The 16,014-nt window shown below is 42.0% G+C and overlaps 1 protein-coding gene across 2 annotated transcripts in view; it reads right to left on the bottom strand.

The window, feature by feature from the left end:
• Positions 1 to 4,068: 4,068 nt before the first annotated feature.
• Positions 4,069 to 16,014, bottom strand: part of ap1m3 (adaptor related protein complex 1 subunit mu 3) — a 57,697-nt gene continuing 45,751 nt past the window's right edge. For both annotated transcript variants that reach the window (XM_080723217.1, XM_080723218.1), the window contains exons 8-12: positions 15,272 to 15,343; positions 11,830 to 11,988; positions 10,339 to 10,464; positions 10,128 to 10,203; positions 4,069 to 5,840 (exon numbers count right to left, since the gene is read on the bottom strand). In XM_080723217.1, coding sequence (XP_080579343.1) covers positions 5,818 to 5,840; positions 10,128 to 10,203; positions 10,339 to 10,464; positions 11,830 to 11,988; positions 15,272 to 15,343 — 456 coding nt within the window. In that variant the 3' untranslated portion in view covers positions 4,069 to 5,817. The remainder of the gene's footprint in view (positions 5,841 to 10,127; positions 10,204 to 10,338; positions 10,465 to 11,829; positions 11,989 to 15,271; positions 15,344 to 16,014) is intronic.

Below are 16,014 nucleotides of genomic sequence, written 5' to 3'. Positions count from 1 at the left end.
CAATTTAAAGCCTGACAGCTACAGTATGTTACTGTATGTTAGACAATTTTGACACTCCGGAGTTTGAGGAGATTTCATGTACAAACATCCGGGCCAACCTGTAAAAGTTTTGAGACGACAGGCACAAAGATTGAAAATACGTTTCACAGGATCCAGCTTCTTCATTCAACTGCTGAGAAAGATGTTTGTAGAGAAGCTGCTTTTGTGCGTTTATATGGATGGAATTGAAATGGCACAGGTGCAGTGAGGAGATGTCAGTCTTCAATAACAGAACAAATGTGGGCAGAACATCACATTTGCACAATAATGGATAGAACTGTGGGCAGACAATGGGGATGTGAGACACGCTGGCTATGGGGGAGAGGCAAGCAGGAAGTAATACGATTAAAGAATGAGAAATTGGGGAAGAAATGGGATCTTTTTTTTAAGGTTATTTTTATTGCATCTTATTGATTTCTGTGCATAGGACAAGAAGAGACACAGGAAAGCAAGGGCAGAGAGGACAGCAGGACATAGATCCCCAGTTGGGAACTGAACCAGGGATGTTTCAGTTACGTGCGTGGCTTTCTTACGGACACCAGAATACATGGATTTGGGTATTTGGGTTATGAATGGAATGGAAGCGCCTGAAAGCTATTATTTAAACTCAAACATTCTAACATGATAAATCCTGTCACAATGGAAACCTTTTTATTCTATGTCCCTTTCTGCACCTTTCCTCTCGGTTCAAGCTAGCTCTGGAATGGATTAGAGAGAGACACAATAACAAATTAAAGGGTGTAAAATTAGTATTTACATTTTTCAGTCGACCTGTGATTCATTTACCCTGTCAAATGAAAAGAAAAAATGTTTTAGCAGGTTACTGATAATTGCTAAATAACTGTTATCCTACACACAAAATGCTCAGGGCCCTATTTTAATGACGGGACTTTACGTCATGGGACATGTAGTCTTAACTGGTGCCTTGGGGGCGTATCCATGCCAATTATTTTGCGCCTGGCGCAACACGTCCTTTTACAGTGTAGTAACATTATGATATGAACCTGGGTCCCACTGTGACACAAAACTAGACTAGCTCATACTGTAGGGTGATTATTATTTGTTTTTCTATAGGACTCATGTATGCAGGGTTTGCAACGACCTGCCTCTCCAAACCTCACGAGACTGAGAGAATAACCAATCGAACCATCACCTGCCTGTACCCATGACACAAGAATCATTGGTGCAATATTGATAGCACTTCATAGAGCCTGTATAGGTTGTGTTTGCACAATAACACAGTATTGACTCAAATGCCCATAAACATGGAGGGACCTGATTCCCTAAAGCATCTCTGTAGTGTGGATATATTGCAGGGGTGGTAGCAAGACATTAAATGGCAATGACAACATGAAACCTAAATAGAATGACTATAGTAGACCTTAGGCATTGACCTGCCAAATTCTTTGAGTTCTGACTTTAGATCGAACAGTTTTCAATAAAATGAGGCTGCTTTGAGAAAAAATGAAATCCATTCCAGTCTTATACATAGAATTAAGGTTTCGTCAAATCAAATCAAATTTGAAGAGAATGGTCAGGAGGTTGAAGAAATGTCAGAAATGCCAAATGATAAACCCTAGGTTAGATTTGTATCTTACCTTTTAATATGCTTACATCTTAATAAATGTGTGAGGTGAGAAGAATATTCTTAGTCATTGGTGCCCATTCCATTACAATACATAGATAGGTATTATGGTATATGAGGTTTATAGTGAGAAGAGAAGGTTTTAATGATTTTAAGACCAAGCTGAAGATGAAAACACATTATAATTGAGGTCCCCGATTTATTAATTTCATGTTTATATTTATTTAATGTAATAAATCTGGGCGGTTGGAGGTGTGCAATATAGGCCAAGGTTTTTTGAGTTATCAGATGTATTTATGGCTCAGATATACAGTACGTATGGTGTGTAGTGTTTCAATATCGTTCTCTACAAAACTGAAAAGGAACTGAAGTGAATGTAAAATCTGTGCATCACACAGAAACAAATAGTGTCCTTTCAAATAGTGTCCTTTCAAAAGGTGAAACGTACAACGATAAGCCTCATTTAACCATTTTAATGTCAGAACATCACTGCACTTAAAGCGCTTTCACTACATTTCCCACAGATGTCACAATACTTATTTCACAATAAAAGTTGCGTTGCCTCAGAATAAACTTAATGTAAAGGTAAGAAACAGAACTTGGTACTGAATGGGGGCAAATGAAAGTCACTATGAATATGTGCAAATCTTTCCCAAAGCCTCCGTGAGTCATTGATCACAGCTTTGCAGTTTTATCAAGAAACTCAGAAAAAGGATGTGCATTGTTAGACGGGGTTGTGCGTGCGTGTCAGTCACACACCTCCTTATCGGCCTGTGCATATGCATAGCCTGTTGCTGTGAGACAAGGAGGTCACAGAGTCAACCATTGTTAGAGTGGTGACGGACAGCTGAGTGGAGGGACAATGCACAAGGCGGCAGCCTGCAGGGGCTGGCATTGGCTTGCACCTCTCGCACTAGCGCGCGCACGCACGCACGCACGCACACACACACACACACACACACACACTACTTTTACAGCTCCCACCCACTTTCACACACATAAAATCCTGTTAATTACAGGAGGTGCCCATTTGGTTCCGTTTGTACACTCAGTTGCAAATGGATAAATTAACACTTTCACTGATCTCTCACACACATGGCGTGCTGTGTAATCGTCATTCACAGAAGACTGTGCCCTGACCTACAGTAAATCCATGGCAGGTAGTGTTTGTTTATGCATGACAGCGAGGAGAGGTTGATACCGTGGTGACGGGGAGTGAGAAAAAGAGGGGGGGGGGGGGGGGGGGATGTTGTAACGTGACTGTGTGTGGATGCAAGGCTTGCTTGTCATGTCAGTGGGCCAGGGGTGTCGCACCAAATTCTGGGCCCTGAGTACAAGGATTCACTGCGGGCCCCCCATGAATGTTCTTCATAAGGGAATGGGGTTTAACCCATTTAGACTAGTGGGAACGCATTATTACGCTTTATTTTGTGCTTTAACTATTGAAAAATAGCAGATATACAAGCTCACGTGCCACGCTGCGAGCTTGTAGATCTTCTATTTTTGAAGTCTTTGAATATTTCAAATCCTTTCCTAGAAATGTCAGTGGCTCTCAAACTTTTTCAAGTCAAGGACCACAAAATGATATGTATTTGGCCACGGACCCCCCCCCCCCCCTTATCTCAAAATATTTAGTTCCAGGGACCCCCAGAAGCTAAATTTTAGTTACAAATGTTCGCTTAAAAATACATATTCAGACTTTCACACATTTTCACGACTTTAAAAAAATAGCAGATCTACAAGCTCGCAGCGCGGCACCGAGCTTGTATATCTGCTATTTTGCAATAGCTAAAGTATAAAATTATTAAGGCCCCTCCACCTTGGGCCCTAGTAACTCCGTCCCACTTTCCAACCCTCCCTTGTGACGCCCGTGTCAGGCTCAGACAATTTGTGAAAGACTGAGTAAACTGCACAGTCCTGAGAGGCAGAGACAAACTGTCTCATCAGAGGCAGTCTTCCGCCGCGGCCGTAAGAGACTGACATACATGAGCTTTAAGCTCGATTTATGCTTAGTTTTGTACCGAAAATAGCCAATCTACACACTCAGGCGTTGTGAAATTTTAGATTGTTGCGCGACAGTGACACCCACGCACAACGAATATCAAGCAAGCCTTAAAAGCACAGGAACGCCACAGCTGCCTGCTAGATCTTGCTAAGTTAGAGCCATTTTTAGAAAGTGATCTGTGATTTCTTCCTGTCGTATTCCGCACAATGGCAATTCAAATTATTCAAATCATTTTACCAGCCATAAAATAATTTGAATGGTAACAAGGACAGCTGGTGTGCAGTCAGCTCTTCACAGGAGTCAGAGCCAAATAAGCACAAACACAACATAATAGCCTTATGCTGCAATCAGGGGGAAACACCCTTGTTGAAAAAAGCACCCCCCAGGTTTGTGCACAAAACCCAGATTACAAGAAACATAATTATACGACATACAGAGACAAGATACAAAATTATTTATTTTCCAAATATATCCCTTTGTTTCCCATTGACAAACAGTGTTTGATAAATACATGAAAAAACACACAGATCCTGTAAAAACAAAATCCCACTACAAGTATCTGAAATACATTTACACACAAGTTGCAAATGGAATGGGGGTTGTGTGTGGTACAGCAGAGACACAGTGAATTGATTTGAGGTGTTCAAGCAGAAACCCAGAACTCTATTCTACGCTGTTGGCCGTGTAGTTGAACTGAACAAAGCATGAACAAGAGAGGCAGCAAATTTCACCAGACACTACCGCACAGAATTGGGGAGGGTCAAGGGAGAATAAGAATAGTGCAGAAAAACAAACTCCCATCACGTTATTCTAACTTGTGGTTTACCTCTTGGTCCTAAATGGTTTAGTTTATTAACAAGGGTGTAACTATTATCTTCCCTGTATGGCGTACAAATGGCACTTATTAAACCACTTAAACTCTATATCCTCATTGCTGATCTATGAAAAGAACACATTGCATTGTGGAGCTTTTAGATCTGCTATTTTAGCTTTATCTCTGAAGACTTTTGGAGGTTTTCACCTATAATGACATGCCCAAAATAGGGACACCAAGTCGAAAGTGGTTAAAACGATGACATCAAATACAAGACGGTTCCCATTCCTTCACTCTTTTCCTTCTAGTTGCCATGTGCAAGCTGATTGGGAGCACGAGGACAAGGTTACAGACCTCACAAGCGTGTCGACAATATTATGTTACACAGCCGGCGGCTCTGACAATCTTACACCTTATTAATCATTGATCTGGCTGTGCCGTCACTGGTGTTGATTTCAATGCACTGGGGGTAATGTTGGCCTCACTAAAGGTAATGGTACATAAGACAACATTTTACCGTAATGGAAATAGTGGGAACACTTTCGACTGCAGCAGGAGAGGGGTGAGCAACTGGGATAAAACATGGATAATACAGGGACAAACTTCTGGCCAAAAGCGAGACTGTGGTTGTCATGGCTAAATGCCACATCTCTTGAAACACATGTAACCTATAGGTCTGAAATCCAACCAGAAACATCTCTTTTGAAGAAATAAAATTACTGTGTGTGGAGTTGACTGCCTACTCAGCTTTCAATAGCTAAAGTCATCTACATCATCATGTCCTGTTGAGAAATAAACATAACTGAAAATGACCCAACACACTGGCACAAAACACACATGACTTACTTTGTTCCACAATAAAAACAGGCCAAACAGTGGCTCATAACTCAAAAAAGTACTTTTAATTGTTGTTGTGCAGTTCAAGACTAAAAATGCTGTTCCTGAAATCCTTGAAATGGTACCCATACATACAGTACCATCTCATTAAGTTTGCAAGGTTTCAAATTTGTATAGAGAAAACGAGAGCCTGTTCCAGTCGGGCTATCCAGAGCCCAGGTCATAGTTCATAATAAAATATGTTCCTGCAGTCCAGAGGGACGTGTTAAAACCACAGCTCGGAAGGTGATGGCATAAATCGTTTGTTCTGGGATCAGCAACAGTTACGCATCGGTCTTGCATGAGGGGCTGTAAAAAAATGTCTGCTTTTGTTTCATGCACAGAGTGAAGAAAGTTTGACGTCTTCCCCTCCACTTGTCCTCTGCTGTCCCTCGTTGCCAGGAGCCACAGAGAGAGACATAGACAGAGAGAGATGGGGGAGAGAGAGGGAGAGGGAGAAAAAGAAAGTATCCATTCGTCTGGCCGCATGTGTGCCCTTTAGTTTGTCCGAAGCTGGTAATCTGCCAAGAGATGTACCAGGGAAGCATTAACACACAGTCATCGTCTCACTCCTCACCTCTGAACATCACATTACTGCCAATATTAGCCTTGTTAGTGTCCTAGGTTAGGACATTAACAAGGCTAATATTGGCCTTGTTAGTGTCCTGGGTTAGGACACTAACAAGGCTAATATTGGTGGTAATGTGATGTGCAGAGTGCAGTTTGGACTCCTAACCGGTGTCATTACTACTATTAAGACAGAACACTTTTTCATATTATCATAATGAAACACCAATATGTAAACACACTGCACATTTGGTCTTATACTTCGTTGACTGGGTCCCCCAGGGGTCTGCACATGGCCACTCCTTTTTTCCCCCTCTACATCAAACCTTTAAGACGGAAATATCAGATATAAGCAGACACAAGCTCACAGCATGACGCTTTGTGAGCTTGTAGATCTGATATTTCCATGTGGTTAATCACATTTGCCCATCCCATACATTATATCAGGAGACAATAACTTGATATTTTGTACCTAGTTATAGTTGTTGTTACCATATTAAATTTGACGAGACATCACAGACTTCCGGGAAGTGAGAGTATTACCATCTCTGGGAAACACACTACTTGAAACACCTTATCGTTACACATAAATGCTTATACTCCACATCTACAACTCATAACAAACATTACACACAGACAATCCTTGAGTAGAAATATTACCATTCAGAGCATTCAAGAATCAAATTCCTACTGTAATATGGTCTTATGCCATCTTTGTAGACATAACACTAGACATTAGCTGCATCTCTCATTTCACTGTAGTTATTTTTCAGTTATAAATGGTGTGTGAGTTAGCGGGAGTCAGGTGCTAGTGAAAGGAGTCAGTGTGACAGTGAATGACTGTTCATCACAACTTAATTAATAAGTCAACACGGCCAGTGTAATGTAATGCATCATGCTGCATTACTATTCAGAATAGGAGTGCCTTTGTGTGAGTAGTAGAAATCGGATCATCATCGACTCCCGGTGTTGCTGATGCTAGTGATAAAAGAAAAGCGATAGTCGCCCCTTTTTTGCCCTCTTATGCTCTCTCCTCTCCCTGGTTGCCTTCGTTCTCCTATCATCCACTCCCTCCCACCTCATCATGCTGAGAGTAGAGAAAGGTGATAGTCCCCCTCCCTCCTCCTTGCGTCCTTTTCCTGCCTCCCTTTCCCTCCCCCCATTACACACACACACACACACACACACACACACACACACACACACACACACACACACACACACACACACACACACACACACACACACACACACACACACACACACACACACACACACACACACACACACACACACACACACACACACACACACACACACACACACACACACACACGTCCCTACATGTCAGCGGTGGAATAGTCTCAAGTATGCAGGTGTTTGTGTTAGTGGTGGAAAGTAGCCAAGTACATTTACTCAAGTACTGTTCTTAAGTAGAGTTTTGTGGTACATTACTTGAGTATGTGCATTTCTAAATCCTTTATACTTCTACTCCACTACTTCTCAGAGGCAAATACTGTACATTTTTACTCCACTACAATTATTGTCAACATTTAGGGACTAGTAACTTTTGATTATTAATATCAACATCTATCTATAAATGCGACACATCTCTGTCTGTCTGTCTGTCTGTCTGTGTGCGTGTATGTAATCCGCGTATCTCGAGAACCGTTCGTCCCACCGGCTTCAGATTCGGCACGCGCGTTCCCCGCCGCGGCACGGAGTGCAGTGCCGGGCCTCGGCCCGACCCACGTTTTTTCCGAACCGCCGCAAAACGTTCGGAATCTCCTTATGCGGAACTGATTGTTGACATCGGCGCAATCGCCGGGGTTGGGTTACAGATATCTCCATATATGGGCATAAATGGACACAGGCAAACAGATGGTCAAAACGGGTCCTATGACAACAGGTATAATGGGGTTTGCATTAAAGGGCGGGGCATTAATTCCCTATTTACATCGTTCCAAAGTTGGCCAGGTCGCCGACTAGACGTATTCATTAATGATTAAAGTACTATTTTATTCTTAGGATATTCAAAAATAGCCAAACTTAGCTATATATGGGCATATACTGATGACATCAGCGATCTCCATATATGGGAATAAAAGGGACAAGGTTTGACAGATACAGAGAGCTGGGTTGTCCAGAGCCACATATACAACTGCTATGCCCACATATGGTCATGTGCATAATGGGACCGACAGACTTCAAACTCTGTGCGCGCAGCGGGAGGACTTGAGGGAGTGAGGTATCTCCATATATGGGCATAAAAGGGACAAGGACTGACCCATAGAGATATCTCCATATATAGGCATACACATATACGGGCACATACTGATGACATCAGGGATCTCCATATATGTGCACATCGGTCGGATCAGCAGTGAGACATGGGACGTAGGTGAGGCGACCTTTCGTTTCCTCCCGGGTCTGTGCACAGGGGGGCGCAAGGAGAGAGCCCCTTCTATGACGCATGCGGAACTGCTTCGCCCCATGTCATGGTTCTCATGTCAGGAGGATAGCCGTGGTGGAAAATAGTTTTCGTCGCTGGCATTGCCTGGGGTGGGGGCCGATAATTAACGATTCTGTCCCCATCGGTACAAAACTCGAACTGCTCTAGCAGCCTCCCCAACGTTTGGAACGGAGATTTGCTTCCAGAGATGGCGCACCTCCGACGACGTAACAGTTTTTTTTGCCTAACTACTGCTGTAGTTTGTTCTCACCAAACGGTCGCTACGTTGCTTAAACATAACCTTAATCCTAATTCTGTACTTTCACTTGCAACAGAGTATTTCTATATTGCAGTATTGATACTTTTACTTAAGTATTTCCACATTGCGGTATTGCTACTTGTACCAGCAGCACTGCCCTACAGTCAGTCACCTTGGCAGCCGATGAGTGCCACTCACTCCAGGATCTTCCAGGCCCCCAGCGGCATAACTCAACGTCTCCCATCCTGACAGAGCTATTTAATGTATATCGTTGCTGTCGGGCAGAAACCCCTTATCACCATATTTTAACTGTTTTTCCTTTTTCATAAATTAATGCCCTACTTCGTCCTACTACAGCGTCACACAAAAGCATCAAAAGTAACTGATCTGCAAACTCAAGCTTGTAGTAGATCATATACGTTTGCCGTTTTTGAATTATGAATCCTGAAAAGTAACAGTTTTGGACATATGAGGTTTCCATCCGACAGAGACGATGTGATATAGCCTACTGTGGTTCATCCGCAGGCCATACAGCTGCTGCTATGAAACCTAAGGAAGTTTGGGACTCGGTCCAGCAGAGGTATTGGGTGCATTTCCATCTGCACCTACTGAACTCAGGCTATTTAGGAAGATTCTGTGATAATCTTTTCAACATTTTCTTAATGCGTGTAGAGCTTTTTTTGTATGTACTTCAGTGCACATTTAGCCATGCTCAGCATTTCTGACAATTCAAAGGATCTTCATGAATATTGCCTCTGTAAGCTAATGGCTAGTATTTCTGTCCTTGGCATACACTATGCGATAACCCTGAAAGCCTGCTCACAGTCAGACAAAGGTAAATGTATATGATGAACGTTATGATGGCGTGGCTTTAATCTTAAAGCAGTGCCTGAATTTAAACATTCTGGGCACTAACCTGGTGGATCTCTTCATTAGCTGTTGTCTAAATTCTGTCTAGTAAAATTACATTTTGTACAAAGCCAGTCTGTGGCGGGCTAGTGGAATTTCCATCCGTAGCAGATATTGTGGTGTCATTCTTACCCCATGAGGCCATGTCTCCTAGTGACAGAGCCAGGTAATGGATATGATGGATGTGATACAGTGAGGTTCAATCCTAGGGCGTGCAATGAATGGTGGTACTGACAGAATTAGATACTTTTCCCTGCTGGCAGGTAAAAAAAAGAAGAAAAAGAAAAAAACGAATTTCCGCTACAGGCTTTCAGGCCAACATTAAACTATCAATCAATCAATCAATACATCAAGTTATGTATATATTGGGGTGCCTCACGGTTAGGGTGCATACCATATCTTAGGGTGCATATTACACAGTACATGTATGTGAGCAAAATGCCCTGATCAGTGAGTCCCCGGTTCGATATCCCGCCGGCTGGACCTTTTGGGTGATTCCCCTTCTCTCTCTCTCACTTTCCACTATCTCAAACAAAGGTTTAAAATGCCCAGAAAGTTTTGTACATAATGTAATTTCATATCAAGACTTAAATCAGTAGTGTGTGTGAATCAGGGCCTTACCTCCACTCTGTGTGATATATCGTACCCATGGTAATGCCTGGTAACCACTCTTCTCAATGATCTTTAGATAGCGCACCTAAGAAGAAGCACAGCCAAAACTAAAATAGTTAAATGAAATAAATGCATATGCATCATCATAGTAATTTGGTTTTAAAAAGGGACGTAAAGGATAAAGTAAAACCTTTGTGTGAGGTATAGTTTTGGGTCCTACCTGAATCCCAGACACAGTGAAGTAAGGGATCTCAAAGTTGACAGTAATTGGTCTCTTTCCCTCAAGCTCATCACTTTCCACACTGGGCAGCCCAAAGTGAGCACGCATCATGTACTCTTTACCTCCCTACAGACACACCCACGTTCACATTCACAAGCACACCATACACATACACACCACATTTTTATTTATGACGAAACAAGGTAAATTGAGATGTAATCAATGATACACAGACATGTTTTAGATGTGACGTGATATCCAATCAAACATATTTTATCACATGTAGCCTCAGCCAACATTCATCTGATTAATCATTTCACATACAAGCTCAGCTAAAACAGTTCACCTTGAACATTTATTGTTTCACAGTGCTTTCTCGTTTAACTTCCATGTGCAGTCTTATTTTGCACTAATTCAGTTGCCAGATAGCCTTGTAATGAACGATATTGAAAGTGAACAACATATTGCACTGAAGGCATAAAAAAAAACACTAATTCCAACAAAATCTGTATGGGAAAGCTATTGCATAAATTTCCATAAAAGAAACATGGAATAATATTGCACCATTAAGAGAGATTCAAATAAGAGACATCATTAATTAATTACAGTACATATTTAGGCTGTTTTGTGTTGGTACACTACTGTTCTTTAGGGGCATGTGTGGCTTTCTAACAGAGCTAAGCTGTGAAGAATTGAAGGAGACAGAAGACCAGGGGAATAATGTGTGAGAGAAGTAACTTAATAATGTCCTTATCACAAGCCACTGCTGGCATGTCTGCTCCCACCTACAGTACCATCATCAGACTGAGCTAGCCACACCTTGCCCTGCCTGGAGCTAAAGCTTTTGGGATAAAATAACTGTCACGAAACACAGTTTCCAAAAAGAATAGTCGATTTGACCGTGGTCACAGTCTGAACAGGCTCTGCTTCATACTCAAACTGTGTAATGATGTGTCACTTGAAATGGTAATACATATCGACCTTCTTTGACAGGGAGAAGGTATGACAAATTACGGTGGCGATAGCAGGACTTGCTAGAGTAGATAAGAGGAACATAAAAATTATGCCTTTGTTTACATCTTATCACCAACAGGAAAGATGGCAGATGGGGGCTGTTGAGGAGTGCGGTGACAAGAGATAACTTTTAAGCTGGGATTTAAAACCCACCACCTTCCAACATTACACAACGCAGAGCATGAAGTCAAGAACAGACATCAGCCTTTTAATAATGAAGGGACATAACTGCTTACTTGTTGTATTAGGACAACTATGTCTAATAAATCCATAGAATGTATTTGAGTAGTCGTTGATATTTTCATTCCAAGCAACTTTTCTTTTTGGCGTTTATTACCTATGACACCAGACCAGATTTTGTTCATAATTCATTTCACAATAATTGTACCGTTCATATTGAACCTCAGTTTGGGGTCTATAAATTATTCGATAATGTTAGCTTATAAATGCTGAAATAGAACAGTGTGTTATGCTTACAGGGAAAGACTTGATGTTCCATTGCACCACGCTCTTCTCGGGCACCCACTTGGCACTACCCGTGCTGGTTTTGAACTTGGGAGAGTCTGCGTCGCTGGGCACTGGCACCAGAATGGACACGTTGTTGGCAGTGGAGCGGCTCTTGAACTGACTCCGAGCCTGGCCCAAGGGAAGATACAGTCCTGTTCAAAGAGTGGTTCTCAAACTTTTAAAATTTCAAGGACCCCCATAACTTTGAGCGTTACAGACCTCTATTATAAGGCAGTGTTTCTCAAACTTTAAAATGTCAAAGTCTCCCCTTAACTCTGGCAGTGTACAAATGTACTGGCCATTTGTACACTGTCAGAGTTACAGGCTTGTATGGGTCAATTTAGATCAGCCTAAAGCAGGGGTGTCGAACTCATTTTGGGGTGAGGGCCGCATTGGATGAAAGGCGACTTGATGAGGGCCGAACCAGTCGCGGATCGGATGGTATGCACACTCGCGCACATGTTCGCTCTGTTTTTCTTCCTGTCGTCTCAGCCACTGCTGTAGCTAGCAGTATAGCAGTATATCATTTTACAAATTGTGTTCATTATTAAGTAAAATAGCTACTTTCATTATTGGTATTACAGTTGCAGTTAGGTACGAGAGATGCTATTTGTTTAACACTCAGGACGCCACCATTCACTTGCGCTTTATTTTGAAGAGCCCCGGAAGCTCTGTGCGTGTGCACGTGGGTGTACACTGACGATCCAGGAAGGAGATCTGTTTGTTTACAAACGGTCGCGAAAACTAAAATCCTAACCGGGGCCGACCATCACGGCATAGTGTCGCCGTGAAGACAAGCTGATCTCGGCCTCCTCTGCGTTATTTGCACCTTATTTCGAGATAAAGCCGTTTTTATGTTTCAGTATAGAATAGGAGTCAATGGATAATGGCCGCTCTCGGTTGCTTCTGGCTGCGTTGCGTCATGACGTATGCAGTTTTTTCTTTCACCAGCACCCGTAGCAAGCGTCTGAGATGCGGGTTACCATGGAAACCTTATCTCGTCTGTGAACGTGTTTGGCTACCAAGAGCAGCCAAACTGTTAAAGGAGTAGTCATCCCCAAAAGGATTTTTTTTTCTTTGATTACTCACGCCATGGAGACTTGATTTCAATAATATATTTTTATTTTATTTGACAAAAGTGTGATAATAGTACACTTCCCCCCATTGATTCCGGATGGGGACCCCCATCCGGAATCAATAGGCATGCATTTATTGTAATCAAATTTCTGTTTTAGGAATGAGTCTCCATTGGCTCCATGGCATTTTGGGGGTGAACTACTCCTTTAAGAAGTGCCAATAAGAATAAACCATTTGATAATAGAACAGTTCAATTCCTGATAGTCTCTGCTATAATTTGTAAATGGCTAAAACAAATATTATTGATGCAGGACAATAATTATTTTTATTGTATTTTATAATAAAAAGAATAAAAGTAATGAACAATTATGGCATATTCAGAAAATATCTGAATAATAAAACTTTTACATTTTATTATTATTATATTTTTTAAATAAGTTATTTTCTTAACAACATTAATTTCCATGTCTAATATGTGTAATCTTTGAGTACAGTTCGAATATTGTAGGTATGTTCAGGTATTATTCATAGCCAGACCCCCCACCCCATTCCTAGCAATGCTGTCATCTTCAAAGAGAGAGAGAGAGCTGGGCTGTGTCCAAAATGCAGAACACGTTCCCTACTCCCTAACCCTAAATGAGGGATCCAGATGTAGTGTACTACAGTAGTGAACGAATCAGCGCATTTCGGACACTACTCCGTCTCCATCTGGTTGCGTCATCGCTGTCGCACAGTTAAAACGCTCTACTTTGAGGCTTTTGGAGCAATATAAATAATAGCCGATCTACAAGCTCTCAACGGGGGGCGAAGCGACGCATTGTGAGCTTGTACATCAACTCCCCAATGCTTGTGGATTGTAAATAACATACCAACATGTTGCGGTGTTATTATGAAAAATAGGCCTATATAATTGTTTTTATATATCACAATTCAATAAAATAATACTATAAAAAATATATATTTTTAAAATTGTATTCATTCATTGGTGAATGAATGAATAATGTTTGTGCCTATTCGTCTCACATGCAGACATACACCCATGTTTGTGATAAAATAGTTTATTCTTGCTAATTTAAATCATCACTCAAAGCGCGAGAGACGGCGAGAGAGCGGCTGCCGCGCAGTGCACTGTGGGATAGCTGAGCTCAAGCCGGCTGAAGTAGTGACCATCGAATGCTCACTACAAATCCAAATGCATTGTGGGATACTTCAGTACACTATATTAGGGTACAAAAATGCTCACTATACATTCGGACACTAGTTCAAAATGGCGGAGCCCCATTTTAGTACACTACATTAGTGAATAGGGTGGATTTCGGACACAGCCCAGGTCACTTAACATTCCAATCAATCAACTCAATCACTGCCAGGTGGGAGAAACCTAGCCTGCAGTGAGGAGACATTAGTTAGGTTAATTCTTAAAACAATCATAACTCTTGACAGGAATGGGCTAGAGACTTACTTTTTTTTTCTAAATCCTCAGAAATGTATGCTCTACAAGCCTGGGGCCGGATTGAATCATCTCGCGGGCCGGATCCGGCCCGCGGGCCGTATGTTTGACATCCCTGGCCTAAAGGAACCCACAGAGTGCCTGGAATCCACTTTGAGAACCACTGGTATAAGGGTCCAATGGTCCATTTGCAACCCCTCAAGGAGGGGTCCATGCTGGACCCTACTTTAGCCCCTTTTCGACTGCAGCTTTAGCACCACACTACACCACTGACCACACCACACCGCACCACATAAAATATCTACATTTTCCATTACACAAAAGTAACAAATAAACATATAAACAATATTTATGCCAAATGTATTTTACTGTATTTTAGCCTTTTGGCAGAGCTGCAGTAAGTGGATGACATCAATCTGTGGGGCTGTTATCTCTATGCATTTCTGTCAGTCACTCCAGCCCCTTCACTGCATGGATTAGCCATCTACAGTGACAGGGAGTTTGAAATGATGTGCGTTCGTGCATGTGCGCTCAAAGTTGTGAGTGGCTGAAGCAAGGTTTCAGCAAAGTAATTAGATCTGAGGATATGGTAGAGAATAGGGGCAGCACGTGTGTGTGTGCGTGCGTGCGTGATCGAGAATGTAGTTGTCATTACTGTACCTTACATTGATCTAATGTGTCACAAATGTAGTTGTCATTACTGTACCTTACATTGATCTAATGTGTCACAAATGTAGTTGTCATTACTGTACCTTACATTGATCTAATGTGTCACAAATGTAGTTGTCATTACTGTACCTTACATTGATCTAATGTGTCACAAATGTAGTTGTCATTACTGTACCTTACATTGATCTAATGTGTCACAAATGTAGTTGTCATTACCTTAACCTTGATCTCCACACGGCTGTGGGAGAACTTCTCAATCACACTCTCGATCCATATGAGGGGCTTCACCTGCCAGAGAGAGGGGACGAGGTCAGAGACACACCGATGCACAACACATCATCACATACAGTATCGTTGCTGTCGGGTGGATATCTTGCACAGTATGTCCTTAACCGCGAGCAGCACCTGGCTGCAGACACTAGGGTCCTGTTGATGTCCACGGGAGACAGGAACATCAACAAGTGGCAGGAAGTGACCTCACAGTGTCAAGTGACTTCATGCCGCTTGTGGAGGTCACGTGACGTCTCTGCCTTGCAGTCCAAGGCAATACAGTCCCTTTGAGCCGCATTGTCGCTATGTGTACATGTTATCTTTTATCTTTTAGACAACCCAACTCTACCCCCTAACCCTAAACAGAACCTCCATGGGGTAGAGCAAGAAAGAGGTGTGAGGTCACTTCCTGCCACTTGTTGATGTTCCTGTCTCCCGTGGACATCAACAGGACCCTAGTGTCTGCAGCCAGGTAGTCTTGTTAACCGCTGCATTCAATAAATGGAAAAAGGAACCTGTGTTTCAATGGATTCATTGTACTGTAGTTATATCTAGTGCTTACTAACACTTTTCATTAGATAAATGTGTGTCAATTGTATTCATTATAGTCAAACATTTTCAAAATCTCTTGAAAATGGCAAAAGTAGTCGATCTACAATCTCACGTGTTGCTTTGTGATGTGGGCTTGT

Source organism: Nannobrachium achirus, assembly GCF_963921795.1.
Source record: "Nannobrachium achirus genome assembly, chromosome: 1".
In the NCBI taxonomy this organism is placed as follows: domain Eukaryota; kingdom Metazoa; phylum Chordata; class Actinopteri; order Myctophiformes; family Myctophidae; genus Nannobrachium; species Nannobrachium achirus.
Note: the sequence above shows the minus strand (reverse complement) of the source record. Positions and strands in the feature narration are given on the sequence as shown.